The sequence below is a fragment of the Lepisosteus oculatus genome, chromosome 7 (assembly GCF_040954835.1).
Source record: "Lepisosteus oculatus isolate fLepOcu1 chromosome 7, fLepOcu1.hap2, whole genome shotgun sequence".
Lineage (NCBI taxonomy): Eukaryota > Metazoa > Chordata > Actinopteri > Semionotiformes > Lepisosteidae > Lepisosteus > Lepisosteus oculatus.
The window spans coordinates 30,740,278-30,763,265 of record NC_090702.1 but is presented as its reverse complement, the minus strand read 5'-3'; the positions used below and the strand labels follow the sequence as shown (position 1 = coordinate 30,763,265).

The window sequence follows — 22,988 nt, the reverse complement described above, 5'->3', positions numbered from 1 at the left end:
AATTATATGCATGCACTCTGTAGAGAGGAGGGTTTAAGTCCCTGAATGTTTAGAATTTGCTTAACGTCAGCTATTTCTACCAATTAGATAGAGCCAGCAGCTATATCACCCTGTAGCGTACAACTGGCAACCCATTGAAGCTAAACAGGTGTGAGCCTGGCCAGTACTGAATGGGACACCTCCTGGGAAAGCTAATGATGCTGCTGGAACCAGTAGAGAGATCTCACCCCGTGGTCTGTGTGGGTCCTAATGCCCCAGTATAATGACTGGGACGCTCTACTATAAAAAGGTGCCATCCTTTGGGTGAGATGTAAAACAAAGGTCATTAAACATCCAAGGAAGTTTCTTGAAATTATAGGGGTGTTACCCTAGCCTCTTGGCCACATTTCCCATTGGTCTTTATCAATCAATGCCTCCTAATAATCCCCATCTATGAATTGACTTCATTACTTCATTGTTCTCCTCCCCACTGATAGATGGTGTACTATATGGTGAGTGTACAGGTGTACTTTGGCTGCTGTAATATCACCCAGGTGGACACTACACATTGATGTTAATGAGGGGAGTCCCCAGAAGCACTGTATAAGTATAAGGATGATGATGATGATTATTATTACTGTATATGAGCTGTTTCCATAGCTGGTTCATTTGAAAATAAACAAGAAAAGAATTATGTTGTTAGCCACTTTCCTTCCCCAGAAATGGCCTTTCTATGTCTTTTTCTGAAATTTCATGTTGTAAACATGAATTTTTTGCTGCTGCAAGGTAAGCGTGTCTGGTTTTATGAGTTTTTGCTTTTGCAATTGCATTTTGCTGGAGAATTGATAAATTATTGATCTGCTTTGAAGCGTCTAAGAATTGATTCACCAGACATGCTTCCCAAAAATTCCACTCTGAAGCTGAGAGAAGATTTTTCTTATGTTCAAGGTGCTGTGTTTTTCTGGTAAAAATATATGGAATTCACACTTTGTTCTGTATGTTTATGAAGTCTTGCAGGTAAGCAGTATATCATTAATTTGTTGATTCTCTCAGAAAATATCTTCAGTGTTTTGAAAGCAAACTCAATGGTTGTGTTGAGAGGATATTGGAAATCACTTGCATTTGTGATATTTTGAGAAATGATTTAAAAAATGTTGCTTTTGGTAATGAAAAGTGTAGCGGTAAAGGCAGATATACACATATACACACGCTATTGGATAAGTACCAATGGAGTATATTTAGAAAAATATACAGTACATAAATATGTAGAAATTTACAATCAGTATTTGTTACTAAAATTAAATCAGCTTGCCTCAAAGACTTTTTAAAAAATAAATTTGGTAAATTTAAAAATAATCTTTGTCTCATTTAAACATGCAGACAGTATTTACAAGCTTTGAATTACTTTGATGATAGAAAATGGTAACATGAAAGACTTCCATTTTTGCTAATATTAGAGATGCTTGTCTTTGTTTGCAATAAAATTTTCAGTTTCATATAAAATATACTGTGCTGTGTACAGCTACTGTCTGAAGAAATTTCATGATTGAAATAATCTTCTGGTTTAGAGATTAAATATTATTCATATTCCAATGTCTGAAGACTGATTATTTCTAAAAATATTTTTAACGCTTCAGAACATTCCTCAGAAAGTGAAATTTCATTAGGTTCACTTACAGGGTTAAGAACTGTATTTTTGTCATGGTATATGATTTTTTCACCTATGTTGAATTTCTTAGACCCACTCATGTGTAAGAATATTTAAATGACAAAACATTTGACATTGAAGTGTGTATGGATGTGTACTGCCACACTCCAGCCTTGGGCATTGTTATAATTATACCAGTAATCTGGTAATCTCAGAATTGGTAATAATTTGAATCTGAATTAACTGTAACATTAAATAATTGATAATTGTAGATTAAGTCCACCATTATCACTTTCTGGATAAATATGTTTGTGATAAATATCATTGTGATCATTCTTGGGCTGAAGTTTTAAAAGTGCCAGGAATGAAAACTGCCACTGATTGGTCTGATTAAAGATTTCTTGTTCAATTTATGTTTTAGGAGCTAGTATGGTGAGAACTAACTGCAGTAGCTTTGTTGCCTCTGCATCAAAACATAATGGGAAAAATGTAAGGAGCTGTCCAGGTGATCTGTCCCTAAAAATATTTATATATTCACATGGGCTCTTCAGTTAGTTGACGTTAAACTGATTTTAACTTTTCCACAAAGCTTGTGCAATCCAGCAAGGCTGGGAAATTCAACTTGCCAGTAGTTGAATTGAGCTCTCATTTGTAAATTTGATGTTGTAAATTAAATTAGTAATAGCCTAGTCTGTACCAGTCGGGAATTTAACATCTATTTTATGGGCACTACCCTCGGAATTCATCTTTCTTCATCAAGAAGTCTAGATGACTATTTCTAGTCCATCCACTGTTTTGAAATATATTTTGCAGATATCAAATACAGGAGGATTCCGTCCTGGCTTTAGAGCAGTAGACTCTAACTCTCCAACTATTTGTCCTCGCACAGATATTTGAGTGGGCATGGGAGTTTGCCACCCCTATCTACACATGTTTTGTGTACATTGAAAAGGCTTCAACCATGTACCCAGGGGTATCTTGTGGAAGGTGTTTCAGAAGGATGGGTTGCCAGGGCTGGTGCTGCATGCCATCCCATCCCTGTATTAGTGGAGAGGGTTGCATCGACATTCTCAGTGTAAAACTGTGTCCATTCAAGGTGGCCGTCAGACTCCACCAAGTGTGTGTCTTGTCTCCTCTCCTGTTTGTGATTTTCATGTCGAGGCACATCTGAAGTCTGTAGTGTATGCAGTTTGGGGACCTGAGAGTTGCATCTCCGCTCTTTGTGGATAATTTACTGGAGAGGTTTGCAGCCGAGTATGACACAGTTGGCACTCCAAATCTGAAGTCATGGTTCTTTCCTGGAAAAGAGTGGCTTTCTCTCTCCGGCTGAGTGGGGAACAGATGCCCCAAGTGGAGGAGTTTAAGGGGCTTTGGGTTTTGTTTGCATGTGAGTGTACAGGGGATTGTGAGATTGACCAGTGGATTGGTGCTGCGGCTGCAGTTAAGCAGACACTGTAATAAACCATTGTAGTGAAGTGGGAGCTGAGACAAAGCTCTCAGTTTTCCGGTCAATCTACATCTTCATCCTCAACTATGGCCATGGCCAATGTGTAGTGACAGAAATAGTGAGATCACGGGTACGAGAGGCAGAAATTAGGTTTCTCTATAGTTCTCCTGGGCATACTCTCAGTCACAGAGTGAGAAGCACTGCAATCTTGGAAGAATATAAGAATATGCTCCTGTGGAACAATAAGAGCCAGGTGAAGTGGTTTGGGCATTTGGTGACGGTTCCCACTGGGTGCATCCTGCTGAAGGGATGCCGGGTATAGCCCAAAGAGAAGACCCAGGACATGCTGGAGGGATTATATCTCTCCTGGAATCCCCTGCAATATCATGGAAATCCAAGGATAGGTTGCTGGGGAAAGGGAAGTCTGATCTGCCCTGCTCAGCCTATTACCACCATGACCCTCACCAGGAGTAAGTGGTTAGAAAATGGATAGATAGATGGATTTTGCACTCAGGAATAAATTCCCATGACTGAGAGAGTATTTCTTTCAGTCTACAGGTGTAAAAATAGGTAAATTTAGCCTCAAGGGCCTTCTTTAACTTAAGTCTGCACCTGATTACCCTCTGATGCCATTTTAATGGCCCCATCAACAGTTTGAGCGACAAGCTTTTTAACATTTTTATGTTTCCCTAACACCCCAAAAATGTACTCTGACAAAACAGTGTTTGTCTGTCACCTCTAACCCCAAAAAACCTCCTACACTGTTCAGTGCATTATGCAAAACTATTGAGACCTGAACTTTGTTGCTGACATTGTCAGTTTCTTCAACTGCAAAAATGGTGTGCTGCATTTATGTGTTCTTTTTGTCTTTTCTGTTTACCCCACTGACAGATGCTTTTGAATTATTTTGTATCCTAAAAAAATAATGTAAAACTCATTTATAACTTAGTGATTAATCATGTTTTTTATTTTTTTATTTTTGCAGAAAACCAGGCCTTTCCAGCAATTTTTTTAGTGACTCTTCAGTGCAGCCCTTGCCATTTTCTAACGGAAAAATGCAACAACTGCCTTTGTTCCTGTTCTTTCTCTTATACGATTTCTCTTATGCTGGTAAGTAAAATATCGGTACTGTCGCAAGCTATTTTAAATTTGACAGTGATTTTTAATTTTAATTCCTTTCAGGTTAGAAATTACTTATTTCTTACATACTGTACTGTAACTGTATAGGCATGTAGAATGGCCTACCACATACAGTATTATTCACTGTTCTCAAACTGAAAAATAAAGTTAAATATACAGTACATGATGTTGGGAGCCGTGGTAGCTCAGTGATGTAGCTTGCTCTAATTCCTTCCAGACAGCTTCCAGGTCCACTCAGCCTCCTTTCCAAATGAGTATGTGGGGCTAAACCTTCCGGGGATTATAGGCTGGCCGGAGTATGATGCTGACCACATCACCTCCACTTCCAGTGTCGGATGGTTGAGAAAAATTGTGACCCTTGCCCCCCCATTCTCCCATGAGCCTTTATGGCCTGAAAAGGGGACCTTAGCTACAATACCTACCTGATATTTACCTGTGAATGATGAAATGTCCAGGGCCATGAGTGGTGTCTGTAAAAGAAAAGACTGCTTCCTTTGTTAATTAAATCCTGTGGGATGGCTCCACTGATAGATAAGAATATACACTGGGAGTTTTTCAGGCTAGTAGAGGAAAAATGGTGGAGTTTAGGATTTGAAAGGGGTGGAACAGAACAATGAAGCCTGAAACCTATACCATATATATATACCATATACCAATATATTACAACACACTCTGAACCATGAAGACTGCTTTGAGCTTCATTGCAATGACATTGCACAGTTGTGCAATCACTTGGAGAAGCTGAGAGTACAGAATTTAAGTTAATTTTCCACTCTCAATCAAATAGTCTATGCAATTCACGAAAACAATGGTCAGAGAAAAACAGAGAGTACCAGAAATTATCAAAAGTCTTTCACAAATTGCACGTTAAATTTAAAATGCTTCAAAGGGACCATAAAGCTATATTTATGAAAAAATATTTCGGGATTTTTTAATTTACATTTAATTACCCTGATAAAGTAAGATATGATGATATTTCACACAATAATTTGGTTTGATATAAAGGAGTTATGAATTGTCTTGTATATAAGAAAAAAACTCAATTGAGAACATCTCATAGCCACTGTACTTCTGCATACTGTACTGGAATAAACACCTACTGTATAATGTCATAGTGTCAATAAAAAACAGGTAAATCTTCCTCATAAGTAGCCTCTTCTATCTCAGTGTTTCCCATTTTCCCAAAATAAAGGTCATTTTACGGAGGAAAGCTCAAATACAATAATTTCTTTGTCTCTAGTCTCTCATTCTCTGTGAGTATCTTATCATCCCTAAGAACCTGGATATATGGCAGGAGGTGAGCCCAAGAGTAGTCCAAAACTGTTTGAGAACAAAACAGTACATCTGCCTTTTCATGTCAGTCAATTAATGAGTCAATCCATCAGTCAATCAATCAAGAAGTCTTCCTTCTTGTGAAGTGAGCTCCGTACAGTATGTCAGTCCGGCTACACTTAATTTAAGTCACAATTAGGATTTCATAGTGTGTCACTTTCTGATTTAGGTAGACTACATCACAATTCCATTGTAACAAACGTTGTAATGTCTCATTCAACAACTAGTGAAATTCATATGCAACAACATATACATTGTTATAATTTATGGATATATTTTTTAAGAATAAAGTGTGCATATTTTGAATTATTGAGTACATTTGGAGTCATTTCGATTAATTGATCATTTATGACTGACCATGGTTCTCCTGAGTGACTTTGACTGTAACTGTTACACTGACAGCAGTGAGTGTTTAAAGATGGACCCTATGTGGGTGATGAGGAAACAAGAAAGCCGTAAAAGGGTGTTCAAAGTCCAAAAAATACAGAGAGGCAATCGGTTCGTCAATACCATCGTCAAGTTCCAAACTACGATGTAAAGAAGGCAATCCAAAAGTCAGAAAAAAACAGGAAGCAGACTACATCAGGAAAAGGGCTCTGAAGTGTTTCCCAAGAGTTATAACCCAATACTGAGCAAAGGTAGATGCAGACAGCTAGGTTTAATGAGAGTGAAGGAGAGGCGTGGTCATGAGTTAACGCCTCCCCAGAGTAGGTGAAATAAGTCGTTAGTACCTGTTACTGTTATTGTTACTGTTACTGTAATTAAGTAACAAGTAACAAGATATATTTGCAAATAAGCTGTATGTACTCTTTCTGTCAGGATTCATACAGATGCTTAGCACTGAAACAGCTCCCTGATAGTTATGATTTATTGATGTCTGTTGACTCTGTTTTTATGCATTCTTGTCCTGCTGAACTTTAGCGTACCATAAAATGAATCATATCATCTTGCTGAAAATAATGAAGTGGGTTTCCTCTGAAGATGTCTCATATTATTCTTCGGAAGTTGTGCATATCCGACCATATTTCTCCTAGTCTGATGAGGCAAACCTCAGTCATGCATCTTTTACAATCTACAAAATTAAAATACTTTTAAAATCAAACACAAGGAAATTAAAAACAGATACAGGAAATAGTACCAGGTCAGTTTTAAGTCAGTGTACCAGTCTACCCCTTCTACCAGGCAAGTAAAACAAAGATACCGTAGGGTATTCCAATTTAAAAAAAAAACCTTGTAAGATCATATAACTGTTTGCTATGATTACAAACCTAAGTATAATGTTAATTAATATCATGCTTTCCAACATCATCTATTAATTCAGATATATTTTCCAATCCATTTTAAGTCCAAATTGTCAGTGGCCCCCAGCCAGTTAGCAATGAGGACACTATTATGTTTTAGAATTTCACCCTCTTGGCATTTTTAGATTGTTTAACTAGCTTCCAGAGTTATTAATTGGGAATTAGAGAGGTCTCATTTATGCATTATTGCCCTAGGAATAACTCATTTATAACATACTTTCACTCAATGAAGTCTAATGGGCATAAACATGAATGAAATAGAGGGATACGGGCCTATCTGTTCTTTTACATGCCTTCAAGCAGCACTGACAATCCAATAGTAATAAATGTCACTTGGTCGGTACTTATCAGGAGGCTAATTGAAGAAGGGGAAAGTAATCCACAACTCATTACCTATTAAAACCAGTTCAGAACACCGCTTATGAAATGAATTTTTCCCTTAAAGTTGATCAAAAGTCAGCTTTTATTTTGTGATTCCACTTCTGAGCTTAAGTACTGTTGCGAAATGGTCCATAGATGGTTTATTCAGAGAGGACGGTGACAGAGAATAGGCAGGAGGCAGGTTTGCAGTTTCACAAAGGCAGGGGTTTTACTGTCTTTCTAGTTACAAAAGAAGGTGCTATTCACATTTCTATTCACAATTTACCTTGTGCTTCTGTGAAAATATATTTAGTATAATCTGACAGAAATGACATTATTATTTAACCTTAAATCTTTAAATAAGCTGAATGAGTAGTGATATCTAAATTAATAAGTAGTGAATGTCCAAATGCTCTAAATAGTTAGCATTCTCCCTGTTTCAGATAGATATACACTGTACAACAGGCACAATATTGCCAAATTTATAAAGGCAACAGTATGTACTGTAGTTCTGGTGTTGCTGGGTTATGCTGAATTGTCAATGTATGTTATGTTGCAAGGCATAACTGTCATATGTTCCTGGCAGAGTTACTAAAACAATGAGGAACTTGCTTGACTGAACTTGCTTGACTTGCTTGAGTGCACAGCCAATGTCAAATCCTTCATGGGCAGGTTTTACTGTATAAAAATACCACTCTTTTTAATACTTCTTTGAGTCTGGCCTGCAAGACCTAGGCTCCCATATGCATATGTAATAAAGAAGACTTCTGCTTAATGGACACCCGGATTACTGTTATTTGTTTGACACAACACGTTACAACACATAGTTGTGAATATTTTGAATATGTACTGTCCAAGTATTTGTGACTGGGGAAATACTGTTAGGGAAAAAGAGTGTAATCTTAAATACAATCCCAAACAGATATCTTATTATGCTAATTGAGATACTACTGTATATAATGTAGAAATGTCTGGAATTTCAGTTTATTTACTTTGAAAGCATAGTTATGGAAGATCACTACAGCTTAGTCAATATAATGTTTTAGCATTTAAAGGATTTTAGCTTATTGTTTTTTATATTCTAACTTAATTTGAAAATGTAATGCCACTGGTTTGGTAAATTAATGCAATTATTAACATGACCATTATTTTCTGCAATTTTTTTTTCATTTACCTGCTCTTGAGCCACAATTTTTCATACTCATATCACAATTTAGACAGAACACTAATTACTAATGTTTTATTAACATAGCCATGGAAGAAGAGAGTGTCACTAGTTAAGACAAAGTTGCCACAAAATGGATGTCTTGTGCCTTAATTAAATTTAAGTTTATAAAATATGTATAGAATAAAGAAAGATGTATAATATATTCTATATTACTTATGCAGCTCATATGGTACAGTATATTAGGGAATACAGGAAAAATACATCAGGGTGAAACTTTTTTTAAAACATTTTTTAATAAGGAAAAGTCTCAGATTTTGCAGTCTTCTTGCTTAGTAGGAGGGCCTTTCTTTTAATTTGTACCCATAAGGTATAGTGTTATCTTTTACAGGATAATCTCCCTTTGAACCTTTTATGCAATTATAATTTTAGCAACAAGGAAAGTGTGATGATTTTAGTTGCTTCTGCAGTGAAGAAGCAGAAGTGGTACAGAAAAATATAAATCTAAATAGGAACACTTTATGAGGGAGAGACTTGTAGAATCATCGCTAACTATTGTCAGAAAAAATCAGATAGCCCATCTTAAACAAATTTAATTTCTAACTTAATATACAAGTAGCCAAATTTTACAACAGTTCTAAATTCTTCAGGTCCTATTACTGAAGATTCTCCTGTAATTTCCTGTAGGTATTTACAGTATATACTGTAGAATTAAATACCAGATTTAGAACCTGAAAGCATGCAAATAAAGTGGAAAGTCTGTTCTGTATAAACAAATATAAGTTGATTTGAACTTCTTTTTGATTGCTCAATCTGGTAATAAACATGTTGACTTGTAGTTTACTATTTTATACCTATTTTGACAGAGCTCTGTCAAATGTGCTCCAACTCAAATGCTGGAATGTCAATATCATAACTGTAATCCCATACGATTGCCCCTGAATTTTAGTCATAATCTTAGTTCTAAGTGGTCTTGAGTGGTCTTGAGTCATTCTATTGGAATCTCAACACATCTGAGTTGGCCTGTAAGAATGGAAAAACTGATGACTCAAGGTCTTTGTGAGTGTATTGCTGAGCAGTAAGGCACAAGATGTTCTTGTGTTCAATTAAATTCTTTACCACATTAATATACTTCCACCTCCCCATACAGTAGGTTGGCTTCAACAATGTAACAGTGAGTATAATGCCCACCAAAACATCTCACACATATTGTCCTCTGTCTTGTCTGCCAAGGGCATAAATTTCATCAAGGAGTAAAGCATTCAACCACTCTACCATCATCTCAATTTAGTATCTCAGCTATTACTCATAATGATATTGATGCAGGTAGTGAGCTGGAGACATCTGCTGATGCATGGCTAATTTCTTCTCTGAATTTTTAATGCTTTTGCCTCCACAGTCTGAAAATGATTGCACTGGCAATGTGATAGATGTAGGTACTGCTGATTAAGGTGGCATAAAATGATCAAGAGTGTGGGGCCCAATAGACAAAACAGCAGGCAGCAGGGTGTGCCAGTCCTGATCCGTGGTCATAACAGGCATGGCCTGAAGCCTGGTGGCACAGTGTGAAAGCACAAAAAGGAAATACAGAAACTGAGGTTGGGATGAAGCAGAAAGGTTTGTAACTTAAATATATCACAGTTCAAAGCACCAGGGGTAAGTCCGAGAGACAAGATCAAAACACAGCAGGGTCAGTTATCCAAACAGAGTGCAAGATGGTGTAATACAAAATAAGCACTTCAGAGGCTCAGCAAAACTTTTATAATTGTAACCAGAGCACTAGTCGATCAGACCTCACATCTCTTGATTCACCAGGAGACATGGGAGGTGATTACCCACAGGTGAAGCAAGCTTCCTGTCTGATTGTGTTTCCTCTAATTCTGAATATTTTTTCCAGTGTTATTCTATTAAAAAAAATTGTGAACTTGAATGTGGTGCAAGATTTGTACTTTTTTTCCACAGAAATGCATCAATGCTACCAACCTGAATACAGTTTATACATATAAGTTTCTCTATTCAATTTTTCCCTTCAGGATTAAACCTAATTATAGTGTACTGTAAATGTAACTTCCAAAACAACTCTATTACTATCAAAAGCCTTTATAGTAACTTTTTAGTAACTACACTACAGTTTCTTCTTTGTAGGAAATATATATAAATGATTAAATGACAGTGTTTCTTTTTCCACAGAGGAAAGGACAGGGTATGGACCAGTGTTTGAAGAACAGCCAATTGATACAGTCTACGCAGAGGAATCCCCTGAAGCTAAAATTTCTATGAACTGCAGAGCACGTGCCAATCCACCAGCCACTTACAAGTAATATGTTTTGTACATTTTTAGCAAGATCTTGTTTTTTACTTGCACAACAAAAAAGTGCTCAATATCCACCAGCATTGATGGGTTAAATGTCGTGGGGGAAAAAAGCAACATTAGACTAGAACTTGAAATAAAAAAAAAAATATTTGAATAAAAATATTGCACTACAAAATAAAAGCTGAATTCTGAACATGTCTGTATTTGACAGTTTTTAATTAGTTTTTTTTTATTTTGCACAATATGAATATATGTGTTCTGTTTTCAATAATAAGGCTTTTTCTAGAGTTAGAGAATACAATTTTGGGGAGTTTCATTCAATTCTAATGTTGCCTCATGACAGTCTCCTGGGACTTAAGGTTTTTGACAAGTTTAAGTAGGGATGAGCATGGTTCCTTAAGCCTATTTTAATAATATGAATGACTTGGATTTGTATAGCTCTTTCCTCCCCAGGGATCCCAGAGTGCTTTATATATACAGTAAGAAAGGATCTATTGAAGTAGAGCACCCTTCAGATCAGGTGGAGAAGAGATAAATTGCTTCAGCAGTTGAATTAAGAGGGGAATATAGATAGGGCAGATGGTGCAAGCCTGCCAGGACACTGTTTGACAGACAGAGCAGGTGCTGTCTCAGAAGATATCGGTCTGCATATAGAAATAAATAGACACAATGTCAAGTTCTTTGAAGATGATGATGTTACCATCCATCAGACCAGTGCTGCATGATTGCTTTTTCTTGGCCCTTTTTCCCTGCCATGCACTCTGAGGTGCCGTCTTTTTGAATGTTATCAATATCAATAAAGGGCAAAAGCGTCTATCTTTAGATGTGCAGAAGGGTGCCTTGCACAGAAATACAGTATGTCATTCTTTGTAGGTCAAGAGCAACATCCTGCCTTTAAGTTCTGTACCTTTGAACAAACCTAACTCCATGATTCCAAGCATTTAACTGCTATATTCTGGTTGTCGAATTGTGTAGACGACATGAAGTGAGCAGCTGTTTCAAAGTTTTTTTTTGTGACATTCAGACTTTGGGTTTAAAAAATGCAAAAGAATACAGATTACGCAGAATATACTGTACTGCCATTCAGACGTAATGTGTATCATAAGTCTATGTGAAGTTTGTAATGCTAAGGTCTAATTAAAGTGTAATCATCGCCTGTGTGTTGTGTTGCAATTGGATGATTTTATGTATTAAGGTATCAAAAAGCTAAAATGGATGGCAGGTGGTTGAGTTGATTTTCAATGTAATTAATCTTTATTCAGTTAGGATGGGTGTTATAAGCTGACCATGATTTTATAATTAAGAGACATGTAAATGATTTTCTTCACCTAGGTGGAAACATAATGGCTGGGAAATCAAAATACTGGAGCCTGATGAACATTATAGCATGTTAGGAGGGAATCTCGTGATTCACAAACCAGACAGAAACAAGGACGCTGGAAAATACAGCTGCATAGCAAAAAATGAATTTGGCACAGTTGTCAGCAAAGAAGCCACCCTCACATTTGGATGTAAGTCACATGTGAATGCACATAACCTGGGTTCTGGTTTGGTGCACAGAAATACATTAAATATGAAATCTATTATTTTCATGGGTCCCTAATGTCTATTAAACTGCATGATGGACTTGTTCAGTGGCACTCAAAATTATTTCACAAATTTATTTCATTTTGTGTTGAATGCTGAACTATGGTAGCCATTTACAGTGCATTCAGCAATTCCCTAAGTTGCAGGTAAGGTGTAAATTCTAATGAGATTTTCTTCTTGATTGCTACAGAGTTGAAAGTGATAATAACCAAAAGGGAAATCTTATCCAGCCACCTCAGGTTGAGCAACAGGAGAAAGAAAGAATGTGTCATGTACAGTACAAAGAATGTACTGGTGTTATACTATATACTGTGACTTCCATTAACAGATAACATTTTAGATTTAACAAATAGGCTTATGGATTTTATTAAAATAATTAAATCAAATGCACAAATAATTGTGATCCTCTTCTAGAAAAAAGGAGGATATGGATCTCAATTACAGTTAAAACACCTCAGTGTCTAAAGTATTCGGTGTCTTAAGGGATTTTTTTATGTAACTATAATAACATTACAGGACTATTTGACTTTAACTGACTATGCTTTGTCTTTAATAATAATATGAAGTAGCAGCCTGCAGATTTTACATAATATTGCATGTAAATTGTCCCAGTATTTAAGTGATATTACACAAACAATTGAAATGTGGGATTATCATAATACATGATTCCTTGCTAATATTACCATTGGTACAGTGTACAGTAGTTTTTCTGGATTCTGTTTATACAATTTTTTTATGTATGATTTTAGTTACACTGTCATTCAGTCACATTAATCATTCAAAGTGTAGAAATACATTTTGAGGCTGAAAACGCCAATTTCATTTTAATTTTAATCGTTATTCTGTTATTTGAAATTTACATGTACTATTTCTCAAGTAAAAGTTTCTCACTTTACAAAGTACTGTAAGTATATCGGAGTTTCTCGGTTTCTGTCTAGATCTGGACCCATTCTCTACAGAAGAGCGTGAAGCAGTATATGTGAAGGAGGGACAAGGTGCTGTCCTGCTGTGTGCTCCACCACCACGCTTTCCAGGTTGTCACTGTCAAGATCACTTTTACACTATACAGTATGTACATGCATCAGAATTGTGGGGAGGTCAGAAACTCCTTATTGCTGGCATTTTACTGCAAGATTGTCTCATCAAAAGACTCCTATTGTGAGCAATCACAGAGACCTGTTGGGAATTTAAACTACACACTAGAAAGTTAAAATATATAATTTGTCATAAACTTTGCTGTGTAAAAGTCTAAGGGAAACAATATACAGTATGCATGAAACAGGCATAAACATTGTACTCAAAGTCTCTAGTTGTGTTTATTATTATAACAGTTTTGATTACTAATGACGCTTTGATTCAGTGAGAATAGAATCAAGATTTCAGCAATTGGAAATGTTCCATTTACATCAAAATGTAAAAAGATCACAATTTTTTTTACATTTGTTCACAATAACACAATTTATTTTAATAGATAATCCATCACATTTAGAATAAAAACGAATCGATTAATTATTGGGTGTTCCTCATCATTAATATCACTGTAAATTATCTGTGGTCAATGTTTATGTTATCAAAATGGACACATTTATAGTAGGCAACTAACTTTAGAAACACATTAAATAATATTTTTTGACTCTTTCAGATGAGTTGTCATATCGTTGGATTCTGAATGAGTTTCCTGTTTTTATCCCTTTGGATAAGCGAAGATTTGTCTCCCAGAGAACTGGAAATCTTTACATCTCAAAAGTAGAGGCATCTGACAAAGGCAATTACTCCTGTTTTGTGCACAATCCATCAATTACAAAAAGTGTCTTCAGCAATTTCATTCCTTTGGTTCCCCAAACAGAACGTGAGTACTTACTTTGATCTGTCATTTGTGTGTGTGTATTGTTTCAGAAGGTTGGTGTCTGCAGACAATATATTCAAAACACAGATTTGTAATCATTCTTATCATCAAACTGAGCATTTCTATCTGTTGTAAATCACTGTGAATTTTTTTTAATTTGAAAAAAATATATCAAAACTATGTAAAGTATTATTTGTATTACAGCATATGTTTAAATAACTTTTCTAGTGAAATTAATTACTAATCATCAGCTGAACACTCTCTGATGATATCTGATGAACTGAACAGTATACAAACCCTTGTAGAAAGAGGCAACAGTATTTTAACTTTGAAAACTGTTCATTTGAAAAGGGATTGAAAAGCTTTGGTTTTGAGGAACTCTTTGTTCATCTCTTTATCCTGTGACATAGTTCATCTTATAAATGATTTTTTCCTTTATCTGTATTGCTACAAGTTCTTCTAAATTATTATTATTTTTTGCTTAGTAGTTAACTTAGGCTTTAAAAGACATTGGACAATGTAAAATGTAACGTTACTTACTTTTTCCATTTTTTTGTTTTACTTTCTATTGGAAGGCCCTGTACGAAAGTATCCAGCAGATATAAGAGTAAAGTTTCCAGACACCTATGCATTGGTTGGCCAAAATGTATCACTTGAATGCTTTGCACTAGGAAAGTAAGTAAAACATTTTCAGAAAACTCTGAATTCAAAGAACTGTACAGTTTGTCATGTAATTTGCCAAACCGCTTTATAGTATGGCTTTATACCATACTGTGTCATGGGAAGCCGGAGCCTACCTGACAAGCAACGAGCACAAGGCAGGGTACACCCTGGACAGGGCGCCAGTCCATTTGCAGGGCAAGGGCAAGCCAATCATACATGGGCACAATTGGTAAATGCCAAGGGGGGAGATTTGCCCTGGACACCAGGATAGTTTCCTATTTTTATCAAGAAATACCCAGGGATTTTTAATTACCACTCAGAGTCAGGACCTTGGTTTAGCATCTCATATGCAAGGCGGCACCCACTACAGTATAGTGTCCCAGCCAGCTTTATGACCCACACAGACCGCAGGGTGGACGCCCCCTCTGGTCCACCAACACCACTTCTAGCAGCAACCATAGCTTCCCACAAGGTCTCCCGTCTAGGTACTGACCAGGCTTAACCCTGCTTAGCTTCAGTGGGTAGCCAGTTGAGAGCTGCAGGGTGATATAGCTGCTGGCCTGTACAGTTTGGAACTGTTTCAAATACCAAAACTTATTTTCCCACCAAAAAACCTTTTGATTGGTGCACTTTATACAATGTATGATTGTGTTAATTCATTTACAGCATGTAACCAAAATATTCAAATATTATATATTTTCTGGTCACTGAAAAGTGGCCTGTTTATGTCTTTGACTTTTGTAGGAGAAATAAAAAGTGTCTTTTTCTGGGCAGGAAAGATTTTCACCAAAGATTCATGGAATCTCAGCAGACCATTTAATTCCATTGTAGGTCTAAATGCTAGGTCCTCAATATTGGAAATTACTTTTGACTTTAAAAATGAGTGAAAGAGCCTGTGTTAACTCAGCATGGAATGTATGAAAAAGGAAAAGATGGAGATGTTAATTTATTGTCTGATTTGCTTAGCCCTATTCCTGAAATCAGGTGGAGAAAGGTAGATGCTGAGTTACCAAGCAATCATGAAATCAGTATGTCTGGGGCAGTTCTTCAGATCAACAATGTTCAAGTTGAAGATGAAGGAGCTTATGAATGTGAGGCCTTAAATTCCAAAGGAAAAGATATTTACAGAGTGAGAGTCTATGTCCAAGGTAGGATCACTTTTCATTATGGTTATTTCTGATTTTAGCTTGTACTCATTATTTTATTTAAAAAATGTTTCTTTAATACTCTGTATCACATCTGCAGCACACTGAGTACTCGTGAAATGTATACTGATATATCATGTCATTACGGTAGGTGCACATTTCTAAATAAAAAAACAATGGGTATACTTGAAGAAAAAGATGTGTAACTAAATATTTATTTCTGATCTCTGATTCATACTGTGTGTCAGTTGTACCATATAACATACTGTATAAATTGTTGTACAACTAAATATAAAAATTAATACAATACCATCCACCAATACATATATTTCCAACCTAATTTCTATCATAACCAGATAATGAAATTAAGGATCTTGCCAGTACAGTAGGTGTCCTAGGTTTTGATGTCTCTTAGTTTCCAACACCATTTAGGATAAGGCTGTTTTTCTGTTTTCACACATCACAGTATATGCCTCAAAGCTGTAACTCCATTGACTAAAAGGTATATGATTGTACTAGATGCATATTAAAATATTTGGAATATGGAAATGCTCCATTAATCAAAATAATTTATTTTTAAAATCTGCATGTTGGAGTGCCAGAGTGTCTCTCTATATTTAATAAAGACAAGGATCTATATAGTCCAGATGCCACTGATGTGTGTAAATAATTGCAGCACAGAATTCCAAGTACCACTGGAATCGATTGTGCTTTAGTTAGCATTTGCCTTGGACCTGCTAGGCACCTCCAAGCACACAGAGTTCTGGAGAAGATCTTGGAACATCTTGGTGGAACAAGGAGAATAAGCTTGAATGACAAGCTTCTGAGTACTTTCTGAGATGCTGTCATAGGTTGCAAGTTACAGTTTACAATTGGAAGGAGATGGAAATTGAGTATTTCATTTTATTAATAGGAAAAGCACTGCCGGATTTTGAAACACTAGACTGTCATGAGTCTGTCCACTGAACTGAAGTGTGTCATCACAAATCCAGCAATACCACTTCTAGATGCTAATTTATCTTTAGTAGATTTTTATTGTTAGTTGTCGTTTTGCAGCTTCTGATGATATCTTATTCTAAGGTGGGACCTTATGGACCTTTTACATAATATTTCTAGATTTTCATCACAAAACAATGACAGGGTAATTCACCACACATGGGATACAGTGTATCAATAGCATCAACATAAGTGTTTGTACATGCAATTCATTCTAGTATAGAGACTGTTCTAATGTGTTAAAATATTTCACATTCATGACCTACAATGCATTTCCTTCTTAGCTGTTTCATATTATATTCTAGTTATATTCTAAACTAGCTTCTCTTTCTAGCTTACCCTGAATGGGCAGAACATATCAATGATACGGAAAAGGATATTGGAAGTGAGCTGACTTGGTCTTGCATGGCTAAAGGAAAACCAAAACCAAGCATTAGGTGGCAGAAAAATGGATATGCGGTAAATGTATTTCAAATTTACTTGAAATGTTAGTGTTTTATCAACATAACCAACAAAGGAATGGTTGGTAATCATTTTAATTTGTTTAACACATCTCTGCAGACAGCGGTCATCTCTTCCATGCATCTCTGCTGACAGAGGGTGGGGGTGGTTTTTGCAAGGGGCCTTTGGACATGTCTGCTACCCTGGAGGCTTTTATAAGTGCTGATTCACTTACTTTTCCAGAGGTTTCTTGTGTAATTTTATAACAAGAGAGATTGTATTCTTAATAGTGATACTACTGGATGATCTGGGTGACTTGGGATGCCTGCATTAAACAACTTTGAAGTATTATAAAGCACAAACATTCTAGTTAATTATTTCAATACCTGATTTTCAGTACATCTTAAAATTAGTCCAATAGTATCGACATATAATGTTCTTCACTTTTAATTTATTTATGTTTTGTTGCCTCTCATGGGACAGATCTGGAGACCTCTGACATTAATTTAATTTGAATTCAGCTGTTCTAACACTTTTTTGTCTATATATCAGAATGGAAAGTAAAACTGTTTGCATAGGGTCAATCCGAGTTCATTAATAGTTTGTGGTTGAGCAGCTTTAGAGATTCATTAAAATTAAAAGAAATCCACAGTCACACTCACAGTTAGCACTTTAGGCGTAAAAAAACCTGTATTTACAATGAGTTTGCTTACCAAAGATTTTCTTTCTTTTCAGTATTCGAGCGGCATTAATCTGAAGTTCTCTAGGCTTACTTTGGAAGATGCAGGAATGTATCAATGTATAGCTGAAAATGAACATGGGCAAATCTATGCAAATGCTGAATTAAAAGTGACAGGTGAGTCTTTGTGAACTGATCAACAGATGCTATAAAATGCAGATATAAAAATACATGGAAAGCAGAACTATAATATTATGTACTGTACTTCATATTAAAATTGAAATCCTTTGCAAAGATGACAAATTTACTGTGTGCCGTAACAATGCTGACACCCTAGTCTCAGTCTGGACCAGTCTAGGAGAGCAGACAGGGAGCGCAAGGCCCAAAATAAAATCTCAACATGTTAAATGATAAGCCTGCCCCGGTAGAGATACAGGATGGGACAGGCAAAATGAAAAAGAAGAAAAACGAGGGCCTCACGCTCGGGTACAATCCCCTCCGGTACTGCTGATGTAACGATCCTCCTCTTCTGGGGGTAACCCTGCTCGTGTCTTCAGCGGGTGTTCAGGGTGCCTTTAAAGAGCCCTGCAGCTCATCTTTGATTAGTGCATGCAGCTGTGTTTACAAAGACGAGGTGTCGCCCTTCCTCCAGGGATCCCCCTCCACACTGAACACAACCTCCGTGAGTAGTGCCACAGTACCTAATGCTTAATAATAGATGTTGGTACAGCAAAATGACTTTTTTCATATTTTTTTAAATAATTGCATGATGGTTAGCACTTTTGCCTTACTAATCTCGGTTCAATTGCAGTTTCAGAGTCCTGTTTAGATTTTAGTTCACTCACACTTCACGAAGACATGCAGGCCGTTCACCCTTTTCAGGGCCTATTTTCAAGGGGGTTCAAGGGTTCATACTTGGAGGGGGCACTACAACTAACTTTAGCTATGGGATCACACAGAAATGGACACTTCTCAATTGTGTTTATGCTGAGGTCTCTTTTAAAAACACATGAAGTGAAATGATCATTTTGCCATATCATAATAATAATAATAATAATAATAATTGCTTACACTTATACAGTATAGCGCTTTTCTGGACACTCCACTCAAAGCGCTTTACAGGTAATGGGGTCTCCCCTCCACCACCACCAATGTGCAGCATCCACCTGGATGATGCGACGGCAGCCATAGTGCGCCAGAACGCTCACCACACATCAGCTTTTAGTCGGGAGGAGAGCAGAGAGTAATGAAGCCAATTCTGTGGCATATGCCATTGCAGTAGTTCTAGAAAGTTAGGCCCCCAAATTGAAATTATTTTTATATGCACGCTTTCCAGTGCCTGAATGGTACAGCTAAAATTCAAGCCCACTGTACTAAAAGACCAGATTTCTGGCCCAGACCAAATATAAAATTTGACCAGCCAGTCAAATGCAAATTAAAGTGATCTCTTGGAAATGCAAATGCAAAATATACTGTGATCTCTTGGAAATGAAAGGACATTGTAAAGCACTGGGTTTAAAATTTTCAACTTGTAAGTGGAAGCACTGATTTTAATTCCACAGCAACCTCTGAACATTATAATACACAATAGCTGATGGTTGCTATGTGCAGTTGAATCTAAAGTCTAATACTCTACTAAAATGTATAAAAGCGAAAGAATTTCAGTAGATAGATTAAAAGGGCTGTCAGTTCACAAGAGATAAAGGTACAGTACCTACAGTATATAGTGGTGATAGCAGGGATTAAGACAAATATATTTTTAAAATATTTTATAAAGCTGTACAAAAAAATCCATTTGTGAATTTTCACAAAAATAATGCCAGTTATTAGAGCTGTCAATTCTACTTTGCACAATAATTCCATTCTCCTTCATCCATTTTACCTGGCACTCAAGTCTATTTGAAACCAGAATTAATTTTGCATTCTGCTAAATAATAATGCCAGCCTCTGTGTGTAGTACTGACATGAAGACATGAAGATGTGTGACTTTCTTATAGCTAAATAATCAATTTGTAACATGCCATGTTGGTTATGTTTAGCTTTTTCATGTGCATCAAGAATTTGAGAGGCTCTTGTGAGTAATTTATGAACATAGTGTCAATAACTTGCAATATATAGTTGGCTATGAAGTGTAATTCCGTTTGAAAAATAATATTGTGTATTATGTGTGTATTGTATAAAGTACACAATTTGAGTTGTAATACATTCTCAAACAAATACTCAGTTATGAAAGAAGTAGACTAATATATGCCAGTAAAATACAGTATGTAAAGTAATACAATATTTTTAACATAAAGTTAAATACAGAACTGGATATGATAGGCAAGGCAAATACTAGGCAAAAATAGGCTCAGGCAAAAGTTTTTGCAAATTTATGTTTACATTTCCAGAAAATTGTTTCATTTAAAGTCCATCACAGGGCACAAACAGGCACGCACACACTCACACCAGGGTCAATTTATCTAGAAGTAAATTAACCTACCAGTATATCTTTGGACTTTGGGAGAAAACTGGATATATACTGTATTGAATATATAGCTTATATATAGTTAAAGCATACGACATAAGCATATGGTTTTTTTTTCTTCCTCATTTAGCTTGTGCCCCTACTTTTGAATTTAATCCAGTGAAAAAAAAGTTGCTGGGTGCCAAAAATGGGAGAGTGGTTATTGAATGTAAACCAAAGGCTGCCCCAAAGCCCACGTTTTCATGGAGTAAAGGGACAGAACTGCTCTTGAACACATCGAGGTTGGTATCAAGGGGTGGTGTGGTAGCTCTGTGGCTAAGGATCTGTACCTGTTGCTGGAAGGTTGCTGGTTCAAATCCCACGCTGGCTGGCAGAGGAATCCTACTCTGTTGGGTCCCTGAGAAAGGCCCTTAACTACTCTAGGAGTGCTGTATAAATGCTTGACCCTGTGCTTTGACCCCAAGCTTCTCTCCCAGTCTGTGTGTCTCATGGAGAGCATGTTGGGGTATGTGAAAAGACAAATTCCTAATACAAGAAATTGTATATGGCCAATAAAGTGATCTCATCCCATTCCTGTTATTCTGTAATATGAAAAGAGGCTGTTTAATCCTTTGCTGAATGTACTGTAACTGCAAAGGTCCTGTGAGCCTTTAGGCAGAGTATGTAGTATGGAACGTGTTTACTTGAACAAAAGGTTCACAGCTTTACAAATGATACACTTTTCGTTCTACTAAGTTACTGTACCATGCCAACAGCTTTTAAAGGAGCTATTATATGTTTAAACATTAAAAAAATGAGATATTAACAAAGCACAATTTAAAAACCTTTAAAAGTAAGTATGGCTGACTCAATTGTAGGTTATATAGTGAATATTCAGGTTGATTTTTGTGTTTTAGTTCAGTATATCAGACTGTGCTGCTGTGTTTTTCATAGAATACGCATTTGGGAAGATGGGAGTCTTGAAGTCATTAATGTGACAAAGATGGACGAAGGAAAGTATACTTGCTTTGCAGAGAATGACAGAGGAAAGGCTAACAGCACAGGCACCCTCTCTGTTACAGGTGATTTTGGTTTTTAATTTGTCTTGTGGTCTTTTGTCATATTTCTATATAACTTACAGCTTATAATGACTACAGTACGTGGACTTTTTAAAATAATTTAACAAAAACATTTAATTTGATAGTGTGACTTTTATTTAGTTAAGTTCTGTGAATAATGTTTAATATAGATACTAAGAGCTTTAAGGGAGGTCAAGACTACTAGCCACCTTTTTGTCTTTTTAGCAAAATATTTATTGTTAATAAGTACACTTTTAAGTAATCATATATTGGGATTATTAGATCACAATACATATTAGGTATTTGTCAGCACTAGACTTGCTATACTTGAACTCAAAAATCAAATTAATAATCTGTCAAAATAATTTTCTGTTTTAAGGCAATTTTAGTAATGTTGACCATTCAAAAGTTGTGAAAGTATTTACAATATATTTAACATATTATGGGTATATTCTGAAAGCCTGACATTAATTTAATCATATTTAATTTAAAGTATTAATTCCCATACCACCACTCAAGCTAGCCCTAGTGTTTTATTAAATTAAGTACTGTAAATTCTGGCTTCTTTTAAAAATGAATAATCAAAATCTAGTTAATGGTCTGAGAATAAGGAGATTTTATACTAAATAAAGCTGATTTTCTGTTTTGTTTAACAAAATACATCTATTCTAAGGTGATAATATTCTCAAGTAATTTTTTTTACAGAAAATATTAGAGGAACGGCTTCTTTTCAGAAAAATGACTCCTTGTCTTGTGGTCTGTTCTTATCATTTCTCTAATTGCATAATGCAATTTTTCATTTGTAAAGAGGCCACGAAAATTACTCTGGCTCCGTCAAATGCTGATGTGACTGTGGGAGAAAATGCCATGATGCAGTGCCTTGCTTCACGTGACCCCAGCCTGGATCTCACTTTCATCTGGTCTGTTGATGCCCATGTGATAGACTTTGACAAGGAAGCTGAACACTATGAGCGGAATGTTATGGTAAGAGGCAAGCTTCTGAGAAAGTTAACTTTGTTGTTTTTTTTAAAGGAGGACTTAAGAACTTTATCCTCTCAAGTAATTTGAATGGGATCACTAATGTAGAAATGTTTTTTAATTGTTTCAGCCAGGGCAACACCTTGTAAAACTTTTAATTTGTGTAAATTTTGGCGACATCTGGAAATATTTAAAACCTTTATATGCAAGATTTGGTATGCTCCCATCATCATTTAAATAAAAACAAATATTGTACAGTATGTATATTGATTACAGTAAGGAAAGTACAGTAACTAATAGATATACCTTTTACTTACTGTATTAAGTGTTAAGTGTGTCTGTACTGTAGAACTGTCACATCTGAGCCAACACTAGAATTTTTGACTTAGTGTATGGCTGAAACAGCCCCTCAGCAATGTCCTCGTTAATACTGGGTTGTGCA

General features: G+C 36.1%; 1 protein-coding gene across 4 annotated transcripts in view; it reads left to right on the top strand.

The window, feature by feature from the left end:
- The window catches only part of cntn1b (contactin 1b), a 109,084-nt gene that overhangs the window by 54,663 nt on the left and 31,433 nt on the right, over positions 1-22,988 (top strand). For all 4 annotated transcript variants that reach the window (XM_015338989.2, XM_015338990.2, XM_015338992.2 and 1 more), the window contains 12 exons: positions 4,060-4,184; positions 10,563-10,689; positions 12,019-12,197; positions 13,212-13,307; positions 13,916-14,122; positions 14,695-14,794; positions 15,749-15,930; positions 17,258-17,382; positions 18,100-18,220; positions 20,641-20,791; positions 21,444-21,571; positions 22,377-22,552. In XM_015338989.2, the coding sequence (XP_015194475.1) occupies positions 4,130-4,184; positions 10,563-10,689; positions 12,019-12,197; positions 13,212-13,307; positions 13,916-14,122; positions 14,695-14,794; positions 15,749-15,930; positions 17,258-17,382; positions 18,100-18,220; positions 20,641-20,791; positions 21,444-21,571; positions 22,377-22,552 (1,647 nt within the window). In that variant the 5' untranslated portion in view covers positions 4,060-4,129. The remainder of the gene's footprint in view (positions 1-4,059; positions 4,185-10,562; positions 10,690-12,018; positions 12,198-13,211; positions 13,308-13,915; positions 14,123-14,694; positions 14,795-15,748; positions 15,931-17,257; positions 17,383-18,099; positions 18,221-20,640; positions 20,792-21,443; positions 21,572-22,376; positions 22,553-22,988) is intronic.